This window comes from Schistocerca cancellata, chromosome 1 (assembly GCF_023864275.1).
Source record: "Schistocerca cancellata isolate TAMUIC-IGC-003103 chromosome 1, iqSchCanc2.1, whole genome shotgun sequence".
NCBI lineage: Eukaryota > Metazoa > Arthropoda > Insecta > Orthoptera > Acrididae > Schistocerca > Schistocerca cancellata.
Genome location: NC_064626.1, coordinates 805,976,668 through 805,994,591, shown reverse-complemented (window position 1 = coordinate 805,994,591; position 17,924 = coordinate 805,976,668). Strand labels below are relative to the sequence as shown.

At 36.3% G+C, this 17,924-nt stretch overlaps 1 protein-coding gene and 1 long non-coding RNA gene across 3 annotated transcripts in view; one reads left to right on the top strand and one right to left on the bottom strand.

The window, feature by feature from the left end:
* Window positions 1-5,936, top strand: part of LOC126188008 (ras GTPase-activating-like protein IQGAP1) — a 334,889-nt gene extending 328,953 nt beyond the window's left edge. For both annotated transcript variants that reach the window (XM_049929428.1, XM_049929435.1), the window contains exons 32-33: window positions 3,213-3,339; window positions 4,145-5,936. In XM_049929428.1, the coding sequence (XP_049785385.1) occupies window positions 3,213-3,329 (117 nt within the window). In that variant the 3' untranslated portion in view covers window positions 3,330-3,339; window positions 4,145-5,936. The remainder of the gene's footprint in view (window positions 1-3,212; window positions 3,340-4,144) is intronic.
* On the bottom strand, window positions 4,428-10,084 carry LOC126188038 (uncharacterized). The gene is made up of 2 exons (XR_007537819.1): window positions 7,558-10,084; window positions 4,428-5,054 (listed from the first exon to the last, which is right to left on the bottom strand). It is a non-coding gene; the product is annotated as an uncharacterized LOC126188038 (long non-coding RNA).
* Between the last annotated feature and the right edge of the window lie 7,840 nt (window positions 10,085-17,924).

Sequence of the window (17,924 nt, the reverse complement as noted above, 5' to 3'; positions counted from 1 at the left end):
TTGCCAGAAAAAAATTTAAAATGAGAAGGAATAATTGGTGTTGGTGAAGTGGACTGAAAACCCAGATGAATGCACATAAATATTAAGCAGAGTATTTTCTGATTCCAAGCTTTTAAATATTCATGTAATCTGATTTTAAGTTGTTGTCCATGCCACATGTAATGTATTTTCAAGACATACACTGCAAATTATTTGTTCTCAATACAGAACCTTTCACTGGGTCCTCTGAAACCAAACTGTAGCCTTTGTAGTAAACTAAAAGAATGTGTCAGGTTAATTTCTAACTCAAATCTCATCATCTTGAGAGCAAAATTCTACTGGTAGATCCATAGAAGCATGCCTAATCTGATACTGACTAAGGTTCATATCTAGCTATAGCTCACAGTTTCGATTTACCGTGAAATTTCTTTTCAGTGTATTCTGTGCCACTAAGTAGATTCATTGCAGAGTTGTGTTTGGCTCCAATCTGTTCGCATTTTCATATTGCATTGTGTACAATCCCCAGAAGCTAAAAACTTCAACACAAAAATCACTCAATCAGTAAAGGCATGAAAAAATTTTTGCACTAATTTTCAGGTTATGTGTTGACAGTTTTCAGGTGTGTAGCCAGTTGTTGGGTGATTTTTCACGTGGGGTTTCACCAGTTTTCATGTGATTTATGCCGTTTTTTGGGTGATATAACTCTGCAACCATACACTGTTTAAAGTTGTTTTTAAAACATTGACATAACTCCATAGTTCTCTTCTGAGGCAAATTTATGATGAACCATAAGCACTTCACTGTAATGTGAAAACAGGTGTTCAGAGTTTTCGTTTTAGCATGTAAAAACAAACTGCCTTCTGCACAACAGTAGACATTTGACAATGACCACATTTCCTGCTGGCTTGGAAAATTGTTTTTCCACTAATTCTGAAGGGTTGCATCCCTTCAGGGTATCTACTCCACTGAGACCTGCCATTGCAGATAAATGTAAGACTCATTACCATGTAAATATTTGTAGGGTTCATCATCATCATTCTGAGGATGAAACAAGAACCTAGGGCTGTGAACATAATCTGTTTTCATAAGAGATGACGGCTGGCCGCAGTGGCCGAGCGGTTCTAAGCGCTTCAGTCTGGAACCACACGACTGCTATGGTCGCAGGTTTGAATCCTGCATCAGGCATGGATTGTGTGATGTAGTTAGGTTAGTTAGGTTTAAGTAGTTCTAAGTTCTAGGGGACTGATGACCTCAGATGTTAAGTCCCATGGTGCTCAGAGCCATTTGAACCATAAGAGTTGTCAGCCTAGTCTGGAGGTGCAACCCAGTGTGTTTCACTGTTCCCTTTAACTCTGCCTGAAGTACCTATGTGTTTGTAAGAGGTTGTGGGTTTCATTACCGAACAAATCATTTCTCTCAATAAAGGAACCATCTTGAAATTCCTATATATTTAAACTTATGTAACAGTTTTATCTGCCGAAATCACATTTGCTGATAATTTTGTACAACAAATTTTACCATAACTGAGACATTTCAGAGAGTTGCTTACTGCAGTGGATGAATTACACTGCATATTTTTGTAGTATATAGGTATAAAATCAAATACCACCAAATATGGTACTTAAGCTTCAAAAACACCCAAATCAAAATAGTACCTGTTCAATTTGCTTCTATCAGCCAGTCACAGCATGGGACACACATCATCACACAAACTTGTTTCTGGCAGTATAACAGAACACTGAGAATCTTTATTTCCATGTTTATTTGATACTGCAGAATGAACATTTCACTCTGCAATTGAGTATGTGCTGTTTTGAAACTTCCTGGCACATTAAAGCTGTGTTCTTCATCAGGACTCTTGACAAAATCATGACCTGCAACCTAGCCTAAACCATGGGCTACACTACAGATCAACCCATTAACACAAACTTGATCTACAAAATAATGAAAATAATATTTAATAAAGCTCCATGGGGAATTAATACTATGTGCCAAACTAAGACTCAAACCCTGAAATTTGGCTTGATAAGAGTATGGACCCCAAAAGGCAAGGTTCTATATTTCAGATTTTAATCTGTCAGTAAGTTTTATCCAGTATTATTGTCTCTATTTTGTAAGAGTGTAGCCAGTGACAAGTGGATGTGTAGTGTAGCCAGAGGTTTAGGTTAGGTTGAAAGGTGATATATGGTTGTGAGTGGGCGAAGCCAATGATGATTGTCTAAGAAGCTACCATACTCCTTGTAAACCATGATTTAAATTATTCCATCTGTTACAGTTGATGACATGGATGTTTGTATGACTTCATTTATCCTATGGTGTGATTGACTGATAGAAGCAAATCAAGCAGGTGACATGTTAATTTACAAGTTTGTGAAGCTAAATTACTGTATTTATGATGTGGAAAGTTCTGCCAGATTGTAAATCCTTTAGGAATAAAGGAGACAATTCACAGAATAATACAAGTGTTAAGTTATCAACCAGGGGTCACCTGCCCCTCACCCACGCACAATTTGTCATCTTTGCCCCTAAGACACTTACATAAAGTAATGTATTTTATAATTTTGTATTTATACTTGCTTTCTGCAACAATACCCAGTTTAATTACTATACCACAGTAAAGATTCACTAAAACAAGCCATTTACAGCAAAATCTATCATACAAAAGTATTGGGAAATGTGGCATTGACCAATAAAAATGTTACCAGTATAGAGTTCTTTGGAAGTTGGGTGTTATGGTTCCTTATGTGGGAAATGGATGGTCATTTTAAGGAAATACACAAACCTCAGACTTGTGAAGAAGTCAAGATCTAATTTCAGCATCAAATAACCATCAGTGATTGATATTAGTAAACTCCTGCTCTCAGATTTTACAACATTTTTACTTGGGAGTAGGGGAAATGTCTAACTTTATTTTTTGAGTTATTGTTTACATGAATACTCTGGTCCACACTCATGAGCATTCAACAGAAAATATAATGAACTTCATGATACATGGCTTTCACACTGCAGAATGTAATTATTACAATTTAAATACTTGGGTATTGTGACCTCTGATTGGAAGCATGTTGATTTGTTGTATAATTGCCACATATCCTGAAGAGTCAAGGAGAAAATGAGAGATCATATCATTTTCTGAGAAACTAAGATTTCTGGTGAAGATTTTTAGACCAATTAAATCTGCTTATAGATTAACAATTTTTAATGTACCATATCATTCTCTGTTTATTTTTCAGAATTTACTGCAGCTTCAGTATGAGGGCGCAGCTGTTATGGATCTATTTGGCAAGGCAAAACTGAATGTTAATCTCCTATTATTTCTGCTTAATAGAAAATTTTACAGCAAATCATAATTCACATAAGGTAATGGAAATGGAAAAATATATTTTTAGTAGCTTTAAGATACTAGTTACCTGTTCATCATATGTGTGCCCTATGAGCAGATCTTTCACTGCAGCCGCAGCATCTTTCAAAATGAAAAGGATGGCAGACCAAAGGAGACCTTCACAGTTGTCAGTACCACAAAACTTCCATCCCACAATAAATTATAACAAAACGGTAACAAGCTTCAGACGTACCAGCATAATAAATTAAAGGGAGAACTGCTGTTCATCTGGAGCAGGCAACTTAAAATATGTACAACAAATGTGACAACAGTTTCATCATGTTTCACTACTGAAGACATAATTTGTTTCAGTCTAAGGGAGTTCTGCTGTTAAGCTGCTTAATGCAGGTGGCTAGCAGTTCTTGCTACTGACAACTGACCAATTACTTACATTTCACCATTGCCACATTATAGATATTTGTATGTGTACATAATGTCTTACTGTTATACAGCTACATGTACCAAAGTGATAATTGTTACTTTCTGATAATTGCATAAATTTACATGTAAGCTGATAATTTGCCCAGATGAAGTAAAGATTTAATCTCTCATAAAATTCTGTTTTTAATGCATAGTTCTTTTGTGTATTGTGACTCAAAGGTAATGGCTCCAATGAATACAGGTATTTTACATGCTTTGTTTGTACTGTTATTTCAAGCTATAAAAAATGTTTTTCATTTTGAGTACAAGAGAAATATAGAAGTGAGACACAAACAAATTGAAACTGCATTATATGAACAGTATGAAGAAAATTAAAACTTACAAGAAGTAACTTTGTTGCAGTTACATCATTTCCACAATGAGATCATCACCTAAATCCCCATTTGCATCTGGAAAAGGGTCGTTTCAAAGATTTTGTGGAAAATGATGACATTCATAAGGTGTCTTGACGCTGAAGGAGCTCAGCACAGCCTTCTTTTCTTTCTCTCCTCAAGAAAATCACTCTCTACCTGTTCAATCTCAGACACATTTCTTGGAAAAGTAGAAAGAGTATTGTTAACTGTAATGAGCAAACTGTATTACATATTAACATAGATGCTGAAAGTCACATCTTTTGACAAATTGCTTAAAATCATTTAATATCTTGTAGAATTAGATTTTTGTATTTGGTATAGATGGCATGTTGCACTCTCTCTCAAATTGATTAAGTGTAAATACTTGATACTTGCTCACTAAAATGAGAATTTGGATAAGGCCAGAGTTGGGAACACATGTCAGAAACATCTTCCATCCAGCAAGATTCAATGAATTCATAGTTTTATTTATTGTACTTCAACTTCAGATGTTGTAAAGATATTTATCTCTTGTTCATAGAAAATTTGGAATGCTTCTTTCTTCACAAAACTATGAGTAAAAATAAACCAATTTTAACCAAATGGGATCAAGACTGAACTAAAGAACTCTGCCAAAGATTGCAATAAAATTACTTCTATACACATACTAATTATATGTTAGTTTGACTACAGATCTGGACAACACTGTCATATTCCAAATTTATTAAAGTTAGAGGGTCAGTTTTGAATGTTTATGCAGTTTTATTAAGTCATAAGGTTGTAAGCCACAATGTCTTTAATATTTTAAACACAATCATACGTATAATGTAAAAACGATCAACACCAGTTTTGACCATACAGTGGCCATCTTCGCATTCTGTGTCATAGATGGTATTTGATGAAGTGTTGTCACAATAAATCTGAAAACAATAGATGTTTGTGAAAATTAGTTATATTCAAAATGGCCACACTATTATTCTGTCAATTATTGTAAATATTTTAATTTGTTTGTTTTTCTGTCGGTATAAAATGCAATATCATTATTGTACTTGTTCTTGGCAGGGCCAAGTACACTCTGGACAATACCTAATTCATTATTGTCATTATTAAGTAAATCATATTTTTAGATGGCTTATTTTATAAATAACATTAAATCAATCAGACAAAATCTCAGTTACCCAATTATTTTTGTGTATGTATATATGTGTGTGAAATAACGTTCAAAACAGTGTACAAATATATATTGTTAAGTATTTTTAATACTTGTCCGAAAGTAAAATATAATACCTGTAATGGATATTTTGTATAGGACACATTTTGTGCAGGATGCCACATGCAAAAAACCTGTTTGTGTGTTCATTCAGATTTATCATCTCTCTCTCTCTCTCTCTCTCTCTCTCTTTCCCTCCCTCCTTCCTTCCTTGCCCCTCCCCCCACCCCCTTACCCCCATGTTTGTATAACTGTCCCTGTCCCAGTCTCTCTTTATTGACACAGATGGAGGACAATCTTTCACATTTTCTAGTCAATTTGAATCAAAGTTATATTGAAAATTATAGCTATTTTTATTACATGAGTTGTGTTCTATTTATATAATGAATCTGTATCAACAGAGAACAACATTTGTTCAATTGCTCTCTTATTGAAAGACAGGTTACATGTCTTTATTCAAATTTGTATGTATAACTGTTTCTTCCAAATTGCATAAATCCTTACTCTTATAATTTTTATGTGCATTTGTATTTTTATATTTTTTAATTCTAAAATGATTAATCTCTGGTAGCTATTAAATTTTTGCAAATCATTTTCTTATTTTTCCATCTAAAACCCAACCTGTGTATTTAGTTTGTATCACTCCTAATCAACACTTTCACTGTTCTGTACATCAAAGGACAATGCAGCAGAATAATTTTTATTGTAGTTCATATAACCTAATAATTTAAAGATAACCACCCATTTTTCCTAAGTAAAGTAAGTTCCTCAGTAAGAACTTTACATGACCTAGTTTTATGGGTACTCCACGAGAACCATGGTCCTTGCCAAGGTGGGCTGGCTTGTGTTTGTAAATGATAAAAATAGCTGTAACACAGGTGCATCCGCAATGGAGGGATAAATTTGGTGAAGCCAGACTAAGAATGGTACTACACTAACAAATTTCTTTGACAAAGAAAATGGATCAAATATTCATCACACTTCTCGGGCAAAGATCTTTGCCGTTGCACAATAATATGCATTACACTGTCGGCAAATATTGTGTCATAGTTCCTTCAGAATGGCTGACATACAGTAACACAAGAACCACACGATTTCAACTGGGAATTTGCTATTTTTAATGTTGTTAGTTTCCCAGTCACTAAATGGGGCTGTTATTGTTCCAATACACACATGAAGTGCAATGAACTAATATTTCTCCTCCTATTAATGTTAACACACAGAAGAATCTGAGTACAGTGTGATGTATACGGTTCAGAGTAGCTGGGTCGTCTCATCGAAAATTACGTGAGAAATGAATTGTGACGTGACCTGACCTGTGTTAAGTTCCAAAGGAACTGACGGAGTATATTCATGTGCTTGCCAAGTATTTTCTGATGCTTTTCACCAGTTGTCTGCTTCACAAATTTCTTTACAGATTTCAGACGCATTTCAATACATTCAAAACTAGGTACAATTTTTAATTTCTTGTATATTAGCTACTGTTTATTCTTATAAAAGACCTTTTGACCTTTTCCTTGCTTCTGTGCTTTGCTTGTACCTATCAGGTTTCTCTTTCTTGGCTGCAACGTTAAGTCCTCCAGCACATCTGGCCATGACACTTTCTCCTATATGTGCATATCTTAATGTAAATGTAGCACATGTTCTATTGCATTTAACACAAAATACAGTTCTTATACATGTTTGACTATCGCTGCAGTCCTTGAAAAACTATAGTTCTTCAGTTCTCTATTCAGTGAAGAAATAAACATCGATGGTGACCATTGACTTGCCTCACAGTTTACTTGGTTTTGATTTCATATACAAAACTGTCAGTGCAGCCTATTCTAACTCACTTTGAAGAAAGAGAGTGAGTTTTCTATTTTCCATGCTGTAAAAGGAAAACATTTTATTTCATCACATATTATAAAATGCCTTTCCATATGTATGGTGCCACAATAAGTTCCAATATATGACATCCTTTGCATTTTGAATGTGCTTTCCCACCCCACATAACAATGCCCAATGGTTTTGCAGTGTGTTTTATAGGCCAGCTGGTTGCAGTAAACAGGGATGATTGCTTTCTTTGACCAAGTCTAAGGTGAGATGCTAGATTTAATCAAATAAAACTGATGGAAAGCAGCATTTTACAGAAGTTCCCTATTACACTACATCAAATACTTTTCACAAACCAACTTTGTCAAAGAAATTTGATAGTGTAATATTGGCCTTACCTATTGTTCCTGAAGAGGGGCAGCAGCTTTTTCAGTAGTTGCAGCGTCAACAATCTGGATGATTGATTTCTGTGGTCTTGCAACATTTGCTAACATGGCCTGCTCTGCAGGTACTGCGAATCGTTGAAAGCTAAGAGATTTAACAACTGTTATTTTTGCCAAGAGAAAGCAGCTTTTCTGTATGATCAAATGATGACTGCAGCCTCTTGCATAAAATATTCTGAAAGTAAAAGTGTCTCCCATTCGGAACTCCAGGTGGGGACAACTGAGAATATGCCGTCACCAAGAAAAACTAAACTGCCATTCTACACATTGCAACATAGAATGTTAGGTCCCTTAATCAGGTAGGTAGCTTAGAAATTTAAAAGGGAAAATAGGATGAAGTTGGATACAGATAGATTATAAGTTCCCATTAACAACTGAAGTGGTTAATACCCAACAATGTGGGGGTTTTTTAAGGGAAGAGAAGAAAACTGGGATAAAATTTACTGACTTTGAACTGTTTTTAGGTTACGGCCACTTACAAATTCAAAAATAACAGAAATTTACAATTAATGAATACACTGCACACTTCTAAAATTAAATGTGATGTAATATGATAGTTATAATGCACTCTGTAGTAACTGTAGCTCTCATACGCCTATTTAATATGCAACATGCCAAAATTAGGGAATATTGGTAGATTTCCTTATCAGATTATCTGATAGGAAACCATATTTTCAACATACTAAATGAAGGGGGTGGTGGTCAGTTGGTATTTAGACTATGCAGGGCTCTGTTCACAATATGTGGCTCGACGTTGAGCAGTGCACATCTGCTTTTATGCCCATTAGCTAAGACAGCTAAAGTAGCAGTCACAGATTATGATCCTCCCTCTCAAATAGCTAAAGCATGGGCAAGTTAAGCTAAATTATAAACAAAAACAAACTGCTGTTAAGTGAATAATAATAAATGGCATAAACGGTTTTTATCTGATGATAAGAAATTGTAGGCAACACCACAAATTTATGTTGAATAAAGTGATAATTTACTCAATCAGTCACATGAAAGACTATAGAGAAATGGTAGTCTTACAGTAATTATGTTTAAAAGATATGATCTGGTAATATTCAACTGCAGTTAAGAATGTGTAAATCTGTGTGATCAGAATAGTAGTAGACACTACAAATCAATAACTCATCACAAGAATGAGATTTTCACTCTGCAGCGGATTGTGCACTGGTATGAAACTTGCTGGCAGATTAAAACAGTTTTAATCTGCACAACAGTCAGACAGTCACCCAAAAAATTTCACTTCATCGGACTAACTGCTCTGCAACATCACGTCTCTCCTCTCTAAGATATCAACACAAAGTTCATTGTATAGCTTCCACTCGGTACCTCCTCCAGAAATCCAACCTCCACAAATCGGCATCTCTGAGAGCCTTGCCAATCATGCGAATGATGGCATGATTTCCAAAAATCTATGAAATAGACCACCATTTCCCTTATAATAAAGGTACAGGTTAGATGTATGGTTTAAATTAAAGAACATTTATTTATGCTCCCATAAAGGCCAAACATGACATGGTACATAAAACAGCAGAGACTTAATTAATTAAACATGATCTAACACATATGCACTTACACCAATTATCAAAAAACACGACTTAAAACATATGAAATATATGTTTGGCATGCTCAACTGATGCATATTTTCATTCTGTCAATTTGTGATAGAAAATCTTACAGATCATTTACCGTTTTTGAATTATAAAATTTTTAATACTGGCCAACATAACTTTTGGTTATCATTAAGAAACAGTTAATAATTGAGATAAACGGAACAGGGTTATGTATGGTAGGATGACCAAATGCCCCATTGTTAAGGGATCTCTCTCTCTCTTTTTCTTCTGCTTCCTGTTGTCCCGCAAAATACTCAATGAGACGCCAAATATCCCATTTTTTTGTAATCAGCCTTAACTTTTCATCTCTCTCACCTCCATTTTGTGTTTTTATTTATCTTTACATCAAATTAATGTCATAGATGTAATTTTTTCAACATTTTCTTGAGTCCTGCTTTGTCTTGAATGCAAAGGTGGAATAAAGGAAAATGATTTTGGTCACGGTATGCAGAGAGATGTGAGCAGATTATTTTCTGTCATAATTCACAGTGCCAGTGACTTATGCACCAGCTTTGTGATTTGTATCGATTATTTGCTACAGCAGAAATGTTGGAAAGATGTAACAATTTTTCATTAAAAAATGTTATAGGGCTACCAATGTTCAGTTGTATTTATAGTTAAGAATTAGCTATTCACTGTTATATGACATAAATTTGCAGTAGATGCAACCAACACAATGTTTGGACTATTACAGACAACAATGGGAAACAGGCAGCAGTTTCAACACTAGGTTTGGCGAACTTGCTTTAGTGCGCTCCACTGTCTCTAGTTTTCTGTGTACGAAACTAACTAGTGCCCATTAATATGAGGAAAAGAAAGTGTTCTTTCTTGAAAACAATAAAAGAAGAGTTCTCTTTCCTGAATGAAACCGGAGTATGAATGTAGAATGTACTTTGTGTTGTTTAGGTTTTTCCATTGGACTTGGAGGACATGCAAATATAATGCAGCATGTGAAGAAAAAGAAGCACCTGCTACCAGTTTCTGTAAGATTTTCTAGCAGCATACCTACCTTTGTAAGAACAAATAAACTACAGAGGAAGATAAACGTTTTGCTGTGGAAGAAGAGCTGTTTGTTTATGTTCCATACTGCAAAACACATTCATTCTTTCCATTCAATGGACTGCATAGCTCTTCAGATCAGAGACCTATTTGAGAACAAATTCACATGTTGTAATATAAAATGTGAGTTAGTTTTAGTGAATGTTTTATCACCATATGCAGTGAGTGAATTTCAGTCAGAACTTAAAGGACCTTAAGTATGTGTCTGTTATGGTTGATGCATCAAATTACAAAAGCTTAAAGCTTGTACCAGTTCTAGCGAGGTATTTCATTCCTACCAAAGGTGTTCAGTGCTAAGTAATCTGTCTTCAGAACACTAGTGGTGAAACGGCAGGATTATTAGCCACCTGTATTCTGGATATTTTAGAAAAGGAAAATATAGTTGACAAGATTGTCACATATTGTGCAGATAACTGTAATACCAACTTTGCTGGGTGAAAGAGAATAGAATGAACACTGTTTATTCCAAACAGAACAGTGCTCTCAAGAAGGAACATTTAAGGCATTGGTTGTGCAGCCCATGTGGTGCACAATGGAGTTCAAACAAGTGCAGATATTCTTTCCATAGAAACAAACGTGAATAAAATTTTTCACATTTACACTATGCATTTGGAGGAACTGAAATCATTCTGAGGTTTTGTTGACACTGAATACAAGCAAGTTGTTGGTAGTATTAAAACTAGATGTTTGTCATTGTTGACAGGAGTTACAAGAGTTATTGATCTTTGAAATCTTATTTTCTGTCTCGGCATCAGTGTCCTATATGGCTGAAATAGTTTTTGAGAGCCCGCAGTCACTGCTTCCTTTCACTCAAAGCTAATTGAAAATATTTTCAAATTCAGTCCAAAAGTTGGAAAGAACAATTTCAGCAACAGAATCAGCTGAGGAGTTAGAGCTGCTTGAAAAAAAAATCAGTAACAGGAAATTTAGTAAATTTCAATTTTTTTTTTTCTTTTCAATTTTAATTAACTTTGGGAAGGAAGGAATTTTCACACAGTCAAAACACAAGGCAATTGCCAATTTATTTTATGACACTTTTGTGACTTACTTAGGAAAGTGGATTTCTCCATTTCAACCTCTGAAATCATTTCACTGGATAACACTAACACATTCTGTTTCTTGGACTGAACTTTTAAATTACCTGAAAATTCTAAACACAGTAGATTCAGGAGCAACATTTCAGATAGATGAAGATAGATGTTTGGTGAGATAGGATATGTGAACAACATTCTATCCAAGAAGCTTGAGGAATGGGGAAAAGCTAATATGGAAACAGATAAGAGATAGTGTGACATATTCCATACACTTAAAAGTACAGGTACTTCATGTAAAAATATAGCGGTCCTGAGTTTTGCTCTTGCTGTATCAGGCACAAATGCTGTTGTGGAAAGTGTATTTTTAATTGTGAATTCCCTTTGGATTGATGAGAAAAATCATTTTACCATGGAAACTAATGAAGCAATTGTAATAGTTAAGAATCATTAGCAAGACCTTGCCTGAAAGGAATACCTGATATTAACCAGTTCAAAGCTTCTGAAAGATATTAAGTCTTTTGATAAGTACAAAGTTGGTAGTAGTGTTCCTGATACAGTAGCTAAATGACCTGTGGATTTTTTATGTCTACATTAGTGTTCATTTGTTATAAGTCATTCTATCAATTGCTCAATATTTTGAATTATAATCAGTTCTCGGAAAAAACAATGAATTATCATACCATGTATTACCACTAAAAGCTTGTTTTGAAATTTCTTGTTAAAATATATGGTTTCTCGTGTGTCTAAACTTTAGTTTTCATTTGTTCTAGTAAAGCAATGTAGTCATACGTCGTGTCCTGTATCCCAATTATTTGCAAACATCCCTTTTCTTTCATGTGGAAATTCTGGTCACCCTAATGTATAGTTAGATCCAACAATTGCCATATTGCTTTCATTTGCTGTGTATCTGTGGAGGATACTATGACCTAACACATTTACTTAATATAAAGATATATAATGCAATAATTCAACAAATAAAATATCTGTCTATACAGATATGGAGCCTGTCGTCCGAAAGGACAGACATCATTTACTTTCTACTGCAGCCTTATATGAATGTGAGTCGAAGGAAAGACAGGACAATGCATTTATTTATTTCAGTGCCCACTAGCAGTGTGCATGAAGTATTCAGCAGTTCGCAATTTGCGGTGTCTATTGTACATATATTTGTTACAGTATGAATGTCTTTATAAATGCACCTCAATGCTGCAAGAACACCAATATGTTGTCGCATTGTGAAACACTGAATGATTAAAGAATTATGAAGTATTTCAATATGACCACATTTCATACTGTAGCAGGTACCACCCCACAATTGTCATAGCAATAGAACTGCAAGTTTCTCTATGATGCCAGTGGTGGTCGTGTGAAATCTGGTGGACCCAATAGAGCACATCCGCTGAGCCTCAGCTTGGTGGTCCTGTTGCACTTGGAGCCTCATTGCTTCACCCAAGACCACCTATTTATTGTAGGTGGTCTTGCTTCACCCTTGTGGACATTGTGATAACTGGACTCTGTTTCTTGCTTTATTACTTGTAATGAGGCTTTGTACATCTGAAGAAATAAAAGTGAATCTTCTGCTTATTGTGTTAACTTGCTCACTAAACATTTGTGCTCCTGTCCAACTTTGCTACAGTGACAGTTGCCACACTGCTCTGAAGCACACCTCTCCTTATCACTGTGTACGAAGTTGTACACAACAAGCACAAGCCACTATTGTACCAGACACATACTAGAGAGCAGGCTGAAGGTCCACCACTTGCTGACTTGTAATGGGGAGAATTGTTTGCTGCTGGATGATTCTTTGTCGATGCACTTGGTCCGCCCAGAAAGCCCCCAGCCAGTCTCCCTTTTTAAAACTTGCGTTAGAAGTAAGCAGTACCTTATGCACAACACTCACCACTTCCTGAAATTCTCAAAAACATATGTTTGTTCACATAGACATAAACTGACATTTGGGGTGAACAGTTTTTTTTTAAATGTGGATACTAGTTGCAAAATTGTATAAAGCACAAACACAGACTACAGCTGATGCCACAACTCCAAAACACATTTTTCCTACCACTCACCAATCGAAAATACACAAAATATCACACCACATATGCATGTATTCACACAATTAACACAAAAAGCAAATTTAAATACTTGTTGTCCAGTGAAATTTAACACCATTTATTAAAGTGCTGTGGACATGCTACCACAGTGCATTCATAATGTTCTCTTTGAATAAGCAATTTAATGTATTCATAAATTTATAAAATTTCATTAATGAAACTGGATATGGTTGTCATGCAACTGTATTCTGACCCCTAACAATACATGTATTTATATGCAGAATTTCCCACTTTATCATCCTAAATGGCCTCTGTAGATAAGAAATGGACAATTAGTGAAGTAATATACACACATCAAAATAAGTTTTGCATCACCCCGGTCCAGAACTCCTGAAGATACATGTTGATTGTGAATATTATATCACAGACACAGAGATGTCACTAAGCCCACCCAGAGATGTAAATATGCATGAGCAGCGCCTATCAGACAGAGAGGGCCGGACAGCCTATCAGTTCCAGTCGTTCCACAAGGAAGGAGGTACACCGCTCATGTTGTCTGTAGTTCAACCATGCCTAGACTGTCAATACCGCGGTTCGATCGCGTCCGCATTGTTACTTTGTGCCAGGAAGGACTCTCAAAAAGGGAAGTGTCCAGGCGTCTTGGAGTGAGCCAATGTTGTTCTGACATGGAGGAGAGACAGGAACTGTCAATGATATGCCTCGCTCGGGCAGCCCAAGGACTACTACTGCTGTGGATGACCGCTACCTATGGATTATTTATGGCTGGGAGGAACCCTGATAGCAATGCCACCATGTTGAATATGCTTTTCATGCAGCCGCAGGATGTCGTGTTACGACTCAGACTGTGCCCAGTTCCACTTTCGAAGTCCATGGCGAGGTCCATCTTTGCAACCACGACACCATGCAGTGCGGTACAGATAGGTCCAACAATATGCCGAATGGACCGCTCAGGATTGGCATCACGTTCTCTTTACCGATGAGTAGGGAAAGGAAAAATTCGTTTAAACGATAACGCGATGAATAACACGAATTTGGTGGTTTTTAAGGAAATAACGCGAATTTGGTAGTTTTTAAGGAAATAAACCGAATTCAGCTGTTAAGGAGGTAACGCGAATTCGGCGGCTTTTAAGGAAGTAACGCAAAATTAGAGTTTTTCAACAAAATTTCTCTGTGTCCTCGTAAGAAATTTCGTAAATCTAATGACGATTAATGTTGAAATTTTCTACGTTCATCTGTGGCCTTTCGACTATAGACTTTTGCGAGTGCGTACGAACGACCTCTGTATGAATTTCGATTATTTATTTCTTTTGCAGTGTATGTACGGCAGTGTGCCGTTTCAAAGCAATGGCGCAATGATAATCTATCACAAACACGTCACCAATGCTTATTAAATGCGGTTAATAACGCAGCAACGATATGAGGCTTGAAGAAATGTGATCATTAGGAAAAGACAGTGGCCGAATGAGTAAGCCATGACGTAACGGATAGTTTTGTGGTTCCACTGCACGCTAATATATATTTTTTTTCCCCATCGTAGCATTGTCGACACAGTCTGGGTCTTTTGTTATGAATGTAATTCAAGTATTTGGAAGGAGGGTGAGCGCGAACACTGCTAACACCGTTATCAATCATTGAGCTTGCAACTCCACCAATTTTCACTGTAAAAGTAAAGGAAAAAATCCGAAAGTGTAATACAAGTATGTTCTGCAATAAATGATGCATTTCCGTCTGATTGCAGGTCGAAGAATGAAATAAATGTTTCGGTGTTTACTTCCGAATACGTGATGAGTTTCGAATGGTTGGTGCGGCAGGTATCTTACAGGACAGCGGTAATTTCTACGACGGAAACGAGCAGCTATAAAATTCATCCTTTTGGGTTTCCAGCACGCTGGATTGATAACAGACAGCAACTTGAGTTAATTAGTTTGATGTAGAAAACAGCCAAAGTTGCAAAATTCAGTTACTTTTGTTTAATTGATGATCGGGTTTCATGTGGCAGAACCCTTTCTCAAATCATCCAAACAAAAAAAAAGGTGTACTCCGTGATAGTACGCAAACCAAGTTAATATTGCAGCACATGACTGTGTTGAAGCCATTAGTCAAGTTTACAGAAACCATTCATTGGCAGGACAACTGTTTTGCGTATGCTCGCTGCCAACCCTTGGGAATGAGTGCGTATTTTTCTGCACGTATTAACTTACGAAAATTTTAATTAATATCGATATGATTGTTTTCAAATTTCGTTGAACTATGGTTCGTTTCAGCAGTTACCAGACAGCTTGCCGCGCATGCTCAGAACTGAAATCGCATATAAGCAGCGCCTACTCCTGCTTCTGGCTACTTGGAGTGTGGCTGTTTGGTGCACAAATAGTGAGAGGAAGCAGCCAGCATCCACCCGGAAAAATTTTTCTTACGCTGCTGCCAGATTCGCGGATGCGCATAGCTGTCTCAGTTAGAGTGGGGGTACACTTCAGTTGACTCGTGTTTTGTTTGTGGCGCGTTTTTCAATCGTTTCGAAGTTAATTCTTCTATTAAAATACTGTGTTACTGATGGACAATGGAGTTTAAAACTCAACACGTGTACTGAAAAATATAATAAACTTTGTTTCCAAGCAACATCTGAGTGAACATTAAAAAAATTAAGAAAATTAAATTTTGTCCTATTTTTAACCCAAGTGAAATACCTTTTGTACATGTTTATAAATATTTTGTTACTTAGGAATACTTAAAAAATAACCTTCAAGCTTTCTTGGTGATATTCATACAGAAAAATCTCTTAGGGATGCAGTAAAGACATTTTATTTATTAAGAAGAGCATTGCAAAGGCAGAGATTTTTCTTTATATTAAAAGATTTTCTTCTAAGTTTCATTATTGCTATTCCATAAGAAATTTCAAGCATTTAACGTACATATTTAAGTCGATGAGAAAAATTATCGAGTGTCAAAAATTGATTGCGAACCTGAAAAAAAGGAAATTCTGTATATTTTTTAATCTGCTGGATACATCATTGATAAATAATTTTTTTCCCAGTATTTAAAATACATGTAACATTCCATACCATTATGGCTAAGCGCAGCAACAGTATACAAATGTTAAAAATTTAAATAATAGTCTCTGTTGCAGGTACTTAATTGATGACATGTTTCACGCTCCTAACGGATCTTCATGAGCCGGCTTCTGTGGTCGCCATGGCTCAAGAACGATATGAAGAAGCGGGGAACATGTCATCAATAAAATATCTGCATCATACTGCTGTTTTCATTTTTAACTTTGGTGTTTGTTTTTAAATAATAATTTGTGTCAAAAATTTTTGTTAAAATAATTTTCCTCTAGACTTGCCTCATGGTTGACCCACCCTATCTTTGGAATAGTTCCAGTTTCAACATAGCATGGTTAAATATGACAAAAATAGATAACTGATAATAGAAAAGGCATGCCAGAAAATAACACCGAAAAGTGCAAAAAATAACACCGATTTTGGCCATAAAGTAACACCGATTTTTTCCTGTCCCTACTGATGAGTGTCGCATATGCCTTCAACCAGATAATCATCGGAGACGTATTTGGAGGCAATCCGGTCAGGCTCAACACCTTACACACACACTGTCCTGTGTGTGCAACAAGGTGGAGGTTCCCTGCTGTTTTGGGGTGGTATTATGTGGGGCCAATGTATGCTGCTGCTGGCCGTGGAAGGCGCTGTAATGGCTGTACGATACGTGAATGTCATCCTCCAACTGATAGTGCAACCATATCGTTTGCATATTGGCGAGGCATTCACCTTCACGGACGACAATTCGCGCCCCCATCATGCACATCTTGTGAATGACTTCCTACAGGATAATGACATCGCTTGACTAGAGTGGCCAGCATGTTCTCCAGACATGAACCCTATCGAACATGCCAGGGATAAATTGAAAAGGGCTATTTATGGTCTATATGACCCACCAACCCCTCTGAGGGATCTACTCCGAATCACTGTTGAGGAGTGGGACAATCTGGACCAACAGTGCCTTGATGAATTGTGGATAGTATACCATGACAAATACATGCATGCATCAGTGCAAGAGTACATGCTATTGGGTATTAGAGTTACCAATGTGTACAGCAATACGGACCACCACTTCTGAAGGTCTCGCTATATGGTGGTGCAACATGCAATGTGTGATTTACATGAGCAATAAAAAGAGCTTAAATGATGTTTATGTTGATCTCTATTCTAATGTTCTATATAGGTTCCGGAACGCTTGGAACTTAGGTGATGCAAAACTTTTTATGATGTGTGTATTTATATGAATTGGATATAGGTTCACACATGCACACAACACCTGTGAGTTGTACATGTGTGTATGTGTGTTAGAGTCCGCACACATGGTGGCCAGTGTGCAGTGACTAATTTTTGCCCAAAGAGCTGGATGAGTTCATTCATTTGTTCGGAAGGGGATGCCAACAGGTGTTTGCCACCTTCCGACCAGTCGGTGATGACAGAATCAAGTGCGCACGTGGCTATCTTCCTCAAACGATATTACAGAAATTA